The sequence below is a fragment of the Nannospalax galili genome, unplaced genomic scaffold, assembly GCF_000622305.1.
Source record: "Nannospalax galili isolate Female #2095 unplaced genomic scaffold, S.galili_v1.0 scaffold885, whole genome shotgun sequence".
In the NCBI taxonomy this organism is placed as follows: domain Eukaryota; kingdom Metazoa; phylum Chordata; class Mammalia; order Rodentia; family Spalacidae; genus Nannospalax; species Nannospalax galili.
This window is the reverse complement of record NW_008354025.1, coordinates 132,421-145,275: the sequence shown is the minus strand read 5'-3', so window position 1 is coordinate 145,275 and position 12,855 is coordinate 132,421. Positions and strand designations below refer to the sequence as shown.

General features: G+C 36.3%; 1 protein-coding gene across 4 annotated transcripts in view; it reads left to right on the top strand.

The window, feature by feature from the left end:
- The window catches only part of Scyl2 (SCY1 like pseudokinase 2), a 69,404-nt gene that overhangs the window by 47,026 nt on the left and 9,523 nt on the right, over positions 1-12,855 (top strand). For 2 of the 4 annotated variants that reach the window (XM_017802720.2, XM_017802719.2), the window contains exons 7-14: positions 129-245; positions 1,600-1,725; positions 2,587-2,763; positions 4,806-4,817; positions 4,928-5,050; positions 7,643-7,756; positions 8,945-9,077; positions 10,066-10,184. In XM_017802720.2, coding sequence (XP_017658209.1) covers positions 129-245; positions 1,600-1,725; positions 2,587-2,763; positions 4,806-4,817; positions 4,928-5,050; positions 7,643-7,756; positions 8,945-9,077; positions 10,066-10,184 — 921 coding nt within the window. The remainder of the gene's footprint in view (positions 1-128; positions 246-1,599; positions 1,726-2,586; positions 2,764-4,805; positions 4,818-4,927; positions 5,051-7,642; positions 7,757-8,944; positions 9,078-10,065; positions 10,185-12,855) is intronic. The other 2 variants (XM_017802721.2, XM_008851148.3) reach the window with 1 other exon arrangement.

Sequence of the window (12,855 nt, the reverse complement as noted above, 5' to 3'; positions counted from 1 at the left end):
ACTTTAGAAATGTAAATACTTGGAGGTATTAAAGATACGAGCTTTCAGTCTATAGCCACATTATAAAAATGGCTCTAATCTTTTTAATGTTTTGTCCTCACATGTAATATGCTTGCTCTTTTGATCAGTTGAGTCGTTTAGGATCCAGTTCGCTTACAAATATACCTGAAGAAGTTCGTGAACATGTGAAACTATTGTTAAATGTAACTCCAGCTGTAAGACCTGATGCAGATCAAATGACAAAAGTGAGTACATTCACATTAAAAAAAATTCTTTTTCTTGAGACAGGTCTCACTGTTAAACTAGGCTTGCCCTAAACTCATAGGCCTCTGCCTTCCGAGTTCTGGGATTAAAAGGTGTGCACCACTAACTATACCCGGCCTCTAGATTTTTGTAGTAGATGGTGGGACAGAAACAAAAATTAAAATAGATGAAACTCTTTAAAGGTATGATTTAGTTCTTAGATGATGTCTGTGTTTTTGAATATGTTAAGTATTTGGCTTTTAACCTTAAGTAGCTAAATAATTTATGCATATAATTTTTTTCTTGCTTTTTTATTTCTTAAAATAGTTATTATTTTTATTTTATGTGTATGGGTGTATTGCCTGCATGCATGGAAGTGCACTCATGTTGTGCAATGCCCGAGGAGGTCAGAAGAGGGCGTCGGATCCCCTAGAACTGAAGTTACAGACAGTTGTCAGCTGCCATGTGGGTGCTGGGATTCGAGCCCAGGTCTTCTGCAAGAACAGTCAGTGTTCTTAACTGCTGAGCCATCTCTCCAGCCCCCTACATATAATTTTTGTGTTAGAAAATCAAGATATCAGATTAGCAGAGTCCGATAGGGAGGTAGACTTTTTGGACTTTTCCAAAAAGTCAGAACATTCTCTTTTACTTACTGATTTTAGTAAATAGTATTCTTCATACTTCAAGATATTTTAGTCTTTCAATATTCTAGAGTTGTGTAAAATAATGTTTTTGCTCAGTGTTCTAGTTAATTTTCTGTTGTTGTGATAAAACACCAAAAAACAACTTAGTGAGAAAAGCATTTATCTTATAGCTTACAGTCCATTATCGAGGGAAGTTACGGCAGGAGCTCAAGCAGAAACCATGGAGAACACTGTTTACTGGCTTGCTCAACTACCTTTTTTATAAAGCCCATGCCCCCATGCCTAGGACTGGCACTGCTCACAGTGGGTTGGGTCCTCCTACATAAATTAGTAGTCAAGAAAATGCCCCACAGATGTGTGCACAGGCTAATCTGATGGAGGAAATTCCTTAATTGAGGTTCTGTCTTCCCAGGTTACACGAGTTTGTGTCAAACTGACAAAAACTTAACTAGTACATGCAGCTAATTTACAGGTACCTGAGACTGATGGTTTGAATTTGAAAAATTATTTTCTTACTCTGATTTAAAAAAATTTTTTTTAAATTTTATGTTTTTTTAAAATATTCCTTTTTTAGAAGAAGCATATCATTACAGCTTTAACATTTAGAATTTTAAGTTATCTTTAGCATACTGCTATTTTTGAATGCTTTTCACTTTGTTGCAGCAATTTTAAATATGAGTAATTTCAACTTAATTGATTTCCATACTTTTAGATTCCCTTCTTTGATGATGTTGGTGCAGTAACACTTCAATATTTTGATACCTTATTCCAAAGAGATAATCTTCAGAAATCCCAGTTCTTCAAAGGATTGCCAAAGGTTCTACCAAAGCTGCCCAAGGTTTGTTCATCAGTTTTTTTGCTTAGTCAGGATTTTTAAATTTAATGTTTACTTTGACTTTCTAGAAAGAACTCTTTCTGGAAACAACAAAAAAGTACAACTTTTACCTTAGGTACATAAATGACAATAAAATGCTGTAAGCTGAAGTCGAAAGTTTAGTTATGGTGCAAAAATAAATAAGACTTTAAAAATTAGAAGGATGCTGCCTGTGTCAAGGCTCCCTGGGCTGGACATGGTCAAAAGAGATTTCTGTAAACTGTCATTGTGGAGATCCCTGCCCTAGCAGTCAAGGGGGATACTTCTGTATTGATGTGAACATTTGCAATTCTTTTTCTCTCCTCGGAAACAGCGAGTATAAAATAGTATTAAAATGTTGACACTGGTTGTAACACTGTTAATTCCTGCTTCTACAATCATTCCACAGCCTCACCTGTTGCATAGCCTGTTTACTATTTGTCTAGCTCTTCACTTAAATATGGAGAGTAACAGGAAGCAGAAATACTGCACATGTTCTCAAGTCCATTCCCATAACCCATAGCTAGGTAAGGTAGATACATATGAATTAGCAGCTGATAATCAGGATTCAGGGTAGTGTTTAAGTTGGGTGCCTTAAAGCATAAATAGTGGTGGGATGAAGAGGAGAAATGTGTCAGTGCAGACTAATTAGGGAAGGTTTCTAAAGGCAGGGTAATCATATATCCCATTTTACTCAGGATATTCCTGTCTCTGCTGTTTGCCTTGGCATAACTAGCAATGGCATTTCATTCTCTCTAAAAGGTATTGCAGTTTCAACCATAAATATATAGTATATTGCATAGCAGTATAAATAACTGAAGATCTGAAATAAATTTGGTTTTACAGCGTGTCATCGTGCAGAGAATTTTGCCTTGTTTGACTTCAGAATTTGTAAACCCTGACATGGTACCTTTTGTTTTGCCTAATGTTTTACTGATTGCCGAGGAGTGCACCAAAGAAGAATATGTCAAATTAATTTTGCCAGAACTTGGTCCTGTATTTAAACAGCAGGAGCCAATCCAGGTATGTTGTAAGTACTTCTGCATATTTATATCTTATTACTATGATAGTGACTGACTCTAAATATAAAAAAGTGAATATTTGAGTTTTTAAAAATTGAGGTAAGTATATGAGATTCTCTTTTTCATTAGAAAGGAAGTTAGTTTGCATGTGTTAAACCATTCAAAAAACTAGAATGACCCTTAGCAGGTGAGTGTCTGTGGCGATCCATAAGTCATTGTCTTGCAAAATTTCATTGCAATTTATTTTCTATGTGTTACATTATTCCCCAGGTGACTTACTGAAAGTTACCAATTTAAGGAAAACAATAGTAATTTTTTTTCAGAACTTGCAGGTGTTTGATTTGATTTGTTATTCTAGTCATTAATTTGTAGATGATTTGTGTCATGATTTTTATGTGTATGAGTGTATTACCTGCATGTATATAAGTGCACCTGTGTTGTATAATGCCCATGGAGATCAGAAGAGGGCGTCGGATCCCCCTGGAACTGGAGTTATGGGTGGTTTTTAGCTGCCTTGTGGGTGCTGGGAATTGAACCAGGGTTTTCTGCAAGAACAGCCATTACTCTTAATTGCTGAGCCATCTCTCCAGCCCCGTAGGTTGTCTTGAATTTAAGAATAATGAATTTATATACCTGGATTTGAATCTGGGTTTGTCTCTTTTCTCGAACAACATATTGCCATCTAGAACAATGTCATTGCCATCTTAAAGCTTTCATTTTCTCACTTCTAAAATGGGAAGAGTTGCTGAGATTAATGACATTTCTGTCATATATTAAGTATTACGTGTTTTTGTCAGCTATTAAGTATCCTATGTAGTGGTTTTATGACTCTTTGTAGTTGCTCCCTTGAAAAGGGGTGAATTATTTTACTTAATTAAAAAAGCTTCCAATTAACGTATATTTATTAAAAAAATTTCCAATTAAAGTTTAAAGTGTTTGATATTTTTTTTTTTTTTTTTTTTTTTTTTTTTTTTTTTTGAGATAGGGTTTTCCTGTAGCCCCAGCTGGCCTGGAACTTGCCATGTATGTAGCTGTCCTCCATCTGCCCGCCTCTGCTGCCTGAGTGCTGGAATTAAAAGTGTGTCATTATGACATTTTTGAACAAAGTGTGTTGTATCAGTTCTGTCTCCCTCCCATTTGCCCAACCCCCTGATACCCCTAGTCTCCTCTTAACACCTGCCTGCCTCCAGTCTTTCTCCTAAAAGACAAGAATTTAGAAAGCACACTGGGGGTTGTTTCTGTGAACTAGGTTTGAAAAAGCACAAGACAGAGCTTTAAACTTTAAAGCAGGGCTTCCCTGCTCTTTGTCACAGTGTCATGAAGAAAATTTAAGCCTCTTACATTCCCTGAGCTGTGTGTCAGTAGTAATAGTATCCTAAGACACATGCGATCTCAGTTCTCATGTGCCCCCATTCGTACTGTGGTGTTAGTTTTGTCTGTCAGCCTGACACAGTATGGAATCACCTGAGAAGGGAGTCTCCGTGAGGAATTGTCTAGATTAGGTTGGCCTGTGTGCATGCCTGTGAAGGACTTTTCTCAAAAGAGGGAAGGTGCACCCTGAATGTGGGCAGCACCATTTCATGGGCTGAGCCCTGAACTGAACGAAAAGGAGAGAGAGCTGAGCACACCAGCATGCGAGCATCCATTCTCTTGCTCTGGGCTGTGGGCATGACTGGCTGCTTCAGGTTCCTGTCACCTTGACTTTCCTACAGTCATGGACTGCACCTGGAATTATAAACCAAATATAAACCCCTTCTCCCTTAAGTTGGTTCTTTCTAGAATTTTTTCTTATAAATCTTTTCATTTCTATACTTGATGAAATTTACCTCTTGGAGACATCTAAATTTGTTTCTTTCTGGATTTAATTTTTTTTTTTTTTTAATCCAGTAGCTTTCTAGATAGTATGTGTAGGTAAGTGATGTCTTACTGGAGCTATGTCAGAGGAGGTTAGTCTTATTTAAATGATTAAACTGAGGACTGACATTAAGTATTACAGAAATGTAAGAGACTTGATGTGTATGTTTTTGTCTTCCATGCCTTCAGGCTAGCAACATGGTGAGTGTTAAAATACATCACTTTTTCTTGTGAAAACACTTTAAATTTTGGCATATATTGAATTTCTTAAAGTTTCTAGACTTTAATACATTTTACCTTTCTCCACACAGATTTTGTTAATTTTCCTACAAAAAATGGATTTGTTGCTAACCAAAACCCCTCCTGATGAGATAAAGAACAGTGTCCTGCCTATGGTCTACCGAGCACTAGAGGCCCCTTCCATTCAGATCCAGGTACAGTATCTGATTTGTTTTTCCTTAATGATGATTTTGATTATTAAAACAAGAGAAAGCAGTAAGGTATATTTCAGATTAAATCTTAACATTTTATACACAACTGAATAGTAAATATCTTTGTTGAATTACACTATTGATGCATTGTTACTACAATGTACTGACCTCTAACTAAAGAATAAATTGGAGCCATTGTGGTAACACATGCTTGTAATCCTAGGATTTGAGAGGTAGAGTCAGATTAGGGATTCATGACCAGCCATGGCTTCTTGGGACCCTGTCTCAAAAATCAAAAATAATAATAAACATTAAGAATAAGTTGATAAATACCTATATTTTGAATTGGACTTTCTGCTTTTATTTATGAAAAATTTCCATTATAGGTGAAAATTTGATTTATTATAGTTTTAATTATCCTGTATCTTTTTTTCCTATTTCCTTCTAAATGGATAATTATGAATGAAACTTTTAAAATATATTATTTGATTCAGTGAGTATAGGTGCCTGCCTAGTGACCTGAGTTTGAGCCTCAGAGTCTAGTTGGTGGAAGGAGAGAACTGACTCCTCTAAGATATCCTCTGTTCTCTACAAGCATGCTGTCTATGGCATGCACATACACATATAACACACACATGGAATAAATGTAAAAATAGTATATGTGCCTTTTTCTTAGGTGCTTTTCAAACTTAAATTTTTCTGCCAGGTATGGTGGCACACACCTTTAATCCCAGCACTTGGGAGTCAGAGGCAGGCAGATCTCTGTGAGATCAAGGCCAGCCTGGTCTACGTAGCCGGTTCCAGGCCTGCTGGGGCTACAGGAAGACCCTCTAAAAAAGAATAGATATAATTCTTATTTTCAGTCACTCAATTTTCTATTTGAAAATGTCGCTCTTACATTGAAGTTAATTTGTGTGGCAAGATGAGCGGCTGGCAGTAGTTTCGTGTGCCTTCTTAACATGTTGATGATCATGCTTTCCTCCTGCAAAGGCAAGGTTATCACAACTTATTTTCCGAGACTGTTAGTTCTGTAGCTTTTGCTATTATTACAAGTTTGGTTCTTAGAGTTGGTTATCTTTTCTAGAAAAACACATTCTAGATTGCTATTGAAAGTACTGTTTTAGTTTAGTTCTTTTCACTTTGGAAAATACTCTGTTAAGATCATTCAGCCAGGGATGGTGGCTCACAGTTGTAATTACAGCAACGTGAAGGCTGAGGCAGTAAGAGAGCCTAGCTCAGATCAGCCTAGGCTGTATGGTGAGTCCCAGGGCAGCCAGGACTACTTCCCAAGACCTCTCAAAAAATAAAACTAAGAACACCTCATAGAACAGTGATTTCATATGCAGAAGTTTATAGTCTTTTTGCTAATCAAGAAGTTCTAATAGGGTAAAAAGACCCCAAAGAAATGTAGCCAGTTTCTGGGCTAAAAGTCAAAATGTCCTTGGGCCTGTTAGCAACATACTGTGTTCCAAAGGCCAAAAATGTCAAAAGTATTTGGGAGCTTGTATCTAATCCTTAAAAAATTTTAGGGTTACCTCTTTAGAGGGGGCAGTGTTGGAGGGGAGGGAATGGGCATGGATTTGATCAAAACACCTTATATGCATGTATGAAGTTCTCAATAAAGGTTTTGTAAAGGTTAAAAATAAAAAAATTAATAAAATAAAAAGTGGGGCTGGAGAGATGGCTTAGTGGTTAAGAACACTGGTTGTTCTTACAGAAGACCTGGGTTCGAATCCCAGCACCCACATGGCAGCTAACAACTGTTTGTAACTCCAGTTCCAGGGGGATCTGACAGCCTCTTCTGTCCTCTGTGGGCATTGCACAACACAGGTGCACTTTCCTACCTGCAGGCAAAACATGCCCACACAAAAAATTAAAAAAAAAAAAAAAAAAGTACAATTTTTGGAAGATAATTACCCCTCCCCCTCCCTTCTTTTTTTTTGTCTTTTTGAGACAGCATCTCCCTGTAGCCACAGCTAGCCTTTCGGAACTTGCTATGTAGGCCAGGCAGGCCTCAAACTTGTGTTCCCCTAGCCCAGCCTCCTGGGTGCTATAATTATAGATGTACGCTATCATGCATACCACATACTTAAAGTTACATTTTTGATGCATTTCTATCTTGGTCAACTCAGTTTATTCACAGGTGTGAGGCTGATATTTTCCCCTTCATAATTGAATCATGGGATGAGTGGAAAAGTTGTGCTTACAGCTCTCTGAAGATAAGGCATTGGGGTGCTGGCCTTTAACCTAGTACTCAGGCTAATGATGGAGGATTGCAAATTTGAGGCTAGCCTGTTCTGCATAGCAAGACCATGTCTCAAGGGAAAAAAAAACACCAACAAAAAAGCTAGTTGTGACTATAGTGTCTTGAAGCACTACCACAAGCTCTGTGTAGCTGTTTTTAAAGTGATCATTTTGAAGTCATCATTTATTATTTTTTGTAAAGAATTGTTGAAAGGACCAAATAATATAATGTATATGAAATCTATTTCAAACTATGTGACAAAATAGCCATGGAAATGTAAAACATTTCCGAATATGTGAGAGAAAGGGTGAGTCTTTCCCTAAGATTGATCAGATTTATTTTTTTAATAGGAGCTCTGTCTAAACATCATTCCAACTTTTGCAAATCTTATAGACTACCCATCCATGAAAAATGCTTTGATACCAAGAATTAAAAATGCCTGTCTACAAACGTCCTCCCTTGCTGTAAGTAATTATTAATTTTTTCTTTCACTGCTCAGTAGTTTACATAATTTTATCATTTTTAATAACATAGTTTATATAATTTTTCTTAACTGTAATGTGTATGTATAGTATTATAAAAGTAAGCCGTAATTTTTTATATCTATTTATATTTGCATGTGTATCTATGGCTCAGATGACAATTCGTTTTCCGCTTCTACCATGTGGGGTCCATTTTGCTGGCTCTTTATGTAGCTATAATGTGATTTCTCAGATGTTATTTCCTATACCCTAACTAACCTTGAGTGCTTCAGTAGAAAAGTTGAGTGTTTTTCTGCTTTAACTCACTATTTATTTTTTTTGGTTTAAAAAGAATCATGAGAGGGCCTATAGAGATGGCTCAGTGGTTAAGAGTACTGGCTGTTCGTGCAGAGAACTTGGGTTCAGTTCCCAGCACCCACATGGCAGCTGACAACCATCCATAACTCCAGTTCTGGGGGATCTGATGCCCTCTTCTGAAGGCAACATGGATGCACTTCAACACATGCAAGCAAGATACTGATATACATAAAATAAAAATAATAACATATTAAAAAATAATCATGAGAATTAAACTTGGCATATATGTAAGCCTAAAAGTTTTTTGAGTGGCTTTTGTAAATTACTTTTAATTTTAGTTACCTACCTCTGAATTTCTTTTTCCTCATTTGCCTGCTTTCAGAAAAAAGTAAAGTACAATAAAACAATGTCAGGCTGAGTCCAAGAGAAGGAAATAATTTTGCAAAAAACAGACCAAATGTAGTTGCTTTATTTTAAATATTAACCCTGAGTTACATGTTAATCAAGGAAGTTAGAATAAATTACACGGTTCTTGTTCCCATATTTCAAAAGCAGTAGTACCCCAACCTTTCTGCAACAGTAAATCTAAATTTATCACATGGATGTTCTAAATTTTTTAATGATTGATTGATCGATTTGATTTGATTGTGTGTGTGTGTGTGCACGTGCGTGCACAGGCACGTGCGTGGAACTCACTATGTAGACCAGGCTGGCCTCGAACTCACAGAGATCCGCCTGCATCTGCCTCCTGAGTGCTGGGGTAAAAGGCATGAACCACCATGCCCAGCATATGAAGACTAAATTTACAGTTAAGTATTTCATTTTACATTTTTATAAAGACTTTAACATGATAAATGCAATTTTTTTTAACAGGTTCGTGTGAATTCATTAGTCTGTTTAGGAAAGATTTTGGAATACCTGGATAAGTGGTTTGTACTTGATGATATACTACCCTTCTTACAGCAAATTCCATCCAAGGAACCTGCAGTCCTCATGGGAATTTTAGGTAACTGAAAACTTAATGTCATTTGGCATCTCCTTAATTTTTAATAATAGTTATGCAGATAAAGTTTTCAGTCTATAAAACTATTGCATTTTATCTTCATGTATATAATAACATTCAGTAGTTTGACAAATGATAGGATAAATGCCGTGCTATAATTCTAGTTATTTTAACAACAAAAGAGGCAGTAGAACCTTGACATTTATAAAGTAGAAAACTGGGGCTATTGAGCATTTGAGCACTTGATTAGTGTGGGCACAGTTCTGGGTTTAATCCCCAGTATTGCAGAGATGAGAGTTTTCTCCCATAAAAATGGTACAAAGAGGGCTGGAGAGATGGCTCAGCAGTTAAGAACACTGACTGTTCTTGCAGAAGACCCAGGTTTGAATCCCAGCATCCACATGGCAGCTAACAACTGTAACTCCAGTTCCAGGGGATCTGACAGCCTCTTCTGTCTTCGCGGGCATTGCACAACACGAGTACTTACATACATACAGGCAATACACTCATATACATTAAAAAAAAAAAAAGGTACAAAGTACATGAGACAGACAAAGCTGCGTTTTACTTTTAGAAGAAATGAAAGTGTAGCTGTGCCTATATTTAAACATCCTGAAATAAATGTTCCAAGTTTAAGTGTGAAGTCTAAAATAGATGTTTTCAGGGTATAGAGAGCATTCTGTTACCAGAATTGCTAGACTATAATAACTGAACCTGGATGTAACTAAGCCTTTAATTTTCTGTTGTCATTAAATATGCTCTTAAAGAACACAGGGCAAATATGTCATGGTGTTTAATTAATCTGCACTGATGATACAGCTGAAATCATTCTTATCCACATGTAAAAAGCATCTTTATTCTAGGGCACTGACAGAGGGAAACTCTGTCCTATACCAGTTACCAAAACACTTCTTGTACATAGGGAATTTTCATGGTTTCTATTAATTTTAGAGTGCCAGCTTCTAAAATTTATTACACTGTTTTCTCTCAGGTATTTATAAATGTACTTTTACTCATAAGAAATTGGGAATCACCAAAGAGCAGCTGGCTGGAAAAGTACTGCCTCATCTCATTCCTCTGAGTATTGAAAACAATCTCAACCTCAATCAGGTTGGAATATTTTATGCTTATTCCATTTTTTTGGCTTTTTATTTTTGGCATTATGTGCTTTTACTATATTACATATACAAGTGGCCAAAACAAGTAAAATATGCTATAGAGTTAAAGTTTATAGTACAGAGGGATAGATTATTAAAGGCCTCATTGGAGATGGTAAATGAGATTGTCTTGAAACATGTATTCAGATTTGACACAACTATAAATTTGGGACTGTAAAGTTGGTGTGAACAAAGTCATAGAATATGTTTGGGTATTTATTGTTCCATAACAAATCACCACAAAATGTTTTAGTATTTTTGAGCAATGCATACTTAACTTTTTCTATGGATCAGCCAAACTAGGGCTTAGTTTAGCTGAAGTTTCTACTCAGTTTCTTCCCCTGCTGTAATCAAGAACTTGGGTCTCATCTGAAGCTCCATCTGAGGCACATCCTCTGCTCTGCACCTAGCTTAAGTGGTTGTTGGCAGAATTTGGCACCTTTTGGGCTGTTGGACCAGGGGTCTTAGTCCTGGCTGATTGCGTACAGATGTGACTATCAGTTTTGTACCACATAAGTCTCTTCACAATGGCAGCTTTTTCTTGCAAGACCGAAGTCACAGTGTCTTAGGTAATAAAGGAAATAATATCCTGTTACTTTTGTTATATTCTGTTACTTACAAGCGATAGGTCCTGTACTGAGAGGTAGGGGAATCTACAGAGACTTAAGTAGTAGAAGAAGGGATAACTGGGGATCATTTTAAGAGCCTATCTCCCACAGGGATGGAACAATTCATTGATTGGGGAATGAGATGAGATAAAGTGAGATTAGTATGGGTAGACTTAAAAGGCCTGTCTGCTGTAGGTATTTGAACTTTGAAGATGTGGCATTTGAGCAAAGAGGAAATGTGTATTCCCAAGTTATTATAGAATTATCTCTCTACATGCACCTTTGGCTATAGTTAGCACAGCTATGTGTGTATACTGACTCCTGAGGATCAGTCTCCTAAAAGGCTGGGTACAGTGTAGCTTCCTCGTTCTTCATTCTAGCCCCAGCTCCAATGCAGTGCAAGAAACAGAAGCTGAACCAGAAAGAAACAGAATCTGACCTAGAAAGCATGATGTAAAGACTGAGAAGGGTGACTGTTTAATTATCAGAGGTGGATAGGCAGGGAAGATTGAGAATTGGGATGGAAAAGTGATGTAATAAAGGAAGTAGAAAGCTGGAGGTAGAGAAGTGAGCTGTTGGCATTGGGGAGAGTGTTGAGCAAGCAGAGTTTTGAAGGCAAAGAAATTTGTAGTTAATTACACCCAACATTTCATTTGAAGTAGTAGGATAAGCCTTTGACAGTTTGTTTTAGGTTTTAAGATGGGCAAATTGGAGATGGTGAATAAAAGGAATAGAACAGTGTGCCTGAGACAGTCTTCAACATTTTGTCATTTTGTTTTCTGATTTTAGGATGTGCTAAAATATTTTCAAGTGCTTATTTAGTTTTTACAATTCCATTTGAAGTGATGTTTACTTCAGCTTTATGATTTTGGGGGTCCTGTTTCCATTTGCAGAAATAATTTGAATTCTGGTATTTTCCATTAGTTAGGTGGGATATGGCCTGCTATTATTTCATTAGCATTGCCAGCTCAAGACTGCCCTCTGCTGACAGTTGTGGTTTAAAGTAGTTTTTTTTTCTAGTTAATTATTTAATAACCACATACTTAGAAGAAGCATTTCATTACAACAGCATTGATATATTCAATAACAATTTTCTGAGCTAAGATGCATCTTTTTCAAAATTAGTTGTAGGGATATGGCCTGCTATTATTTCATTAGCATTGCCAGCTCAAGACTGCCCTCTGCTGACAGTTGTGGTTTAAAGTAGTTTTTTTTTCTAGTTAATTATTTAATAACCACATACTTAGAAGAAGCATTTCATTACAACAGCATTGATATATTCAATAACAATTTTCTGAGCTAAGATGCATCTTTTTCAAAATTAGTTGTAGATTTTTAGGTTTACAATTGAATTATTACAGTTATACAATATTTTACTCAGTCTAAACCCAATAAGACATAAAATTAAATGAGGTTTTAACCTTTAAAAAAGATCTTCATTTCATTATTAAAATACACAGTTTCATACAGAAAAATTCTTTTTCAATGCAATTGACATTGGATGTTCGCACATGCATTTCTAATCTCTAAATATCTGATTATTACTAGTCACAGTTGGTTACTTTCTGAGCTTCTAGGCATCTGAGCATGGATATAAAGTCGTCAGGCAGATTTCAATGGTAATGTTTTTCACATCTACTCATATAATGATTAAAAAATAATTCTTCAAAGCATAAAAATTTGCTCCTTAGTTTTTTAAAAAAATAATTTATTGAGAATTTCATACATGCATATAAGGTGTTTTGATCAAATCCATGCTCACTCTCTCCCCACCAACTCCTCCCATATCTCCCCATCACTTTTTTCTGATAACTTCATGTACACTTTCTTCTTCTTTGATTTATTTTTTCTTATGGGATTTTTGGCTACTCTAACATCCGCCCCTCTGAAGAGGTAACCCTAAAATCATTTAAGGATTAGATAAGAGCTCCCAAATATTTTTTGACATTTTTGGCCTTTGGAATGGAGTAGGTTGCTAAGAGGCCCAAGGACATTGTGAGTTTTAGCCAAGAAACT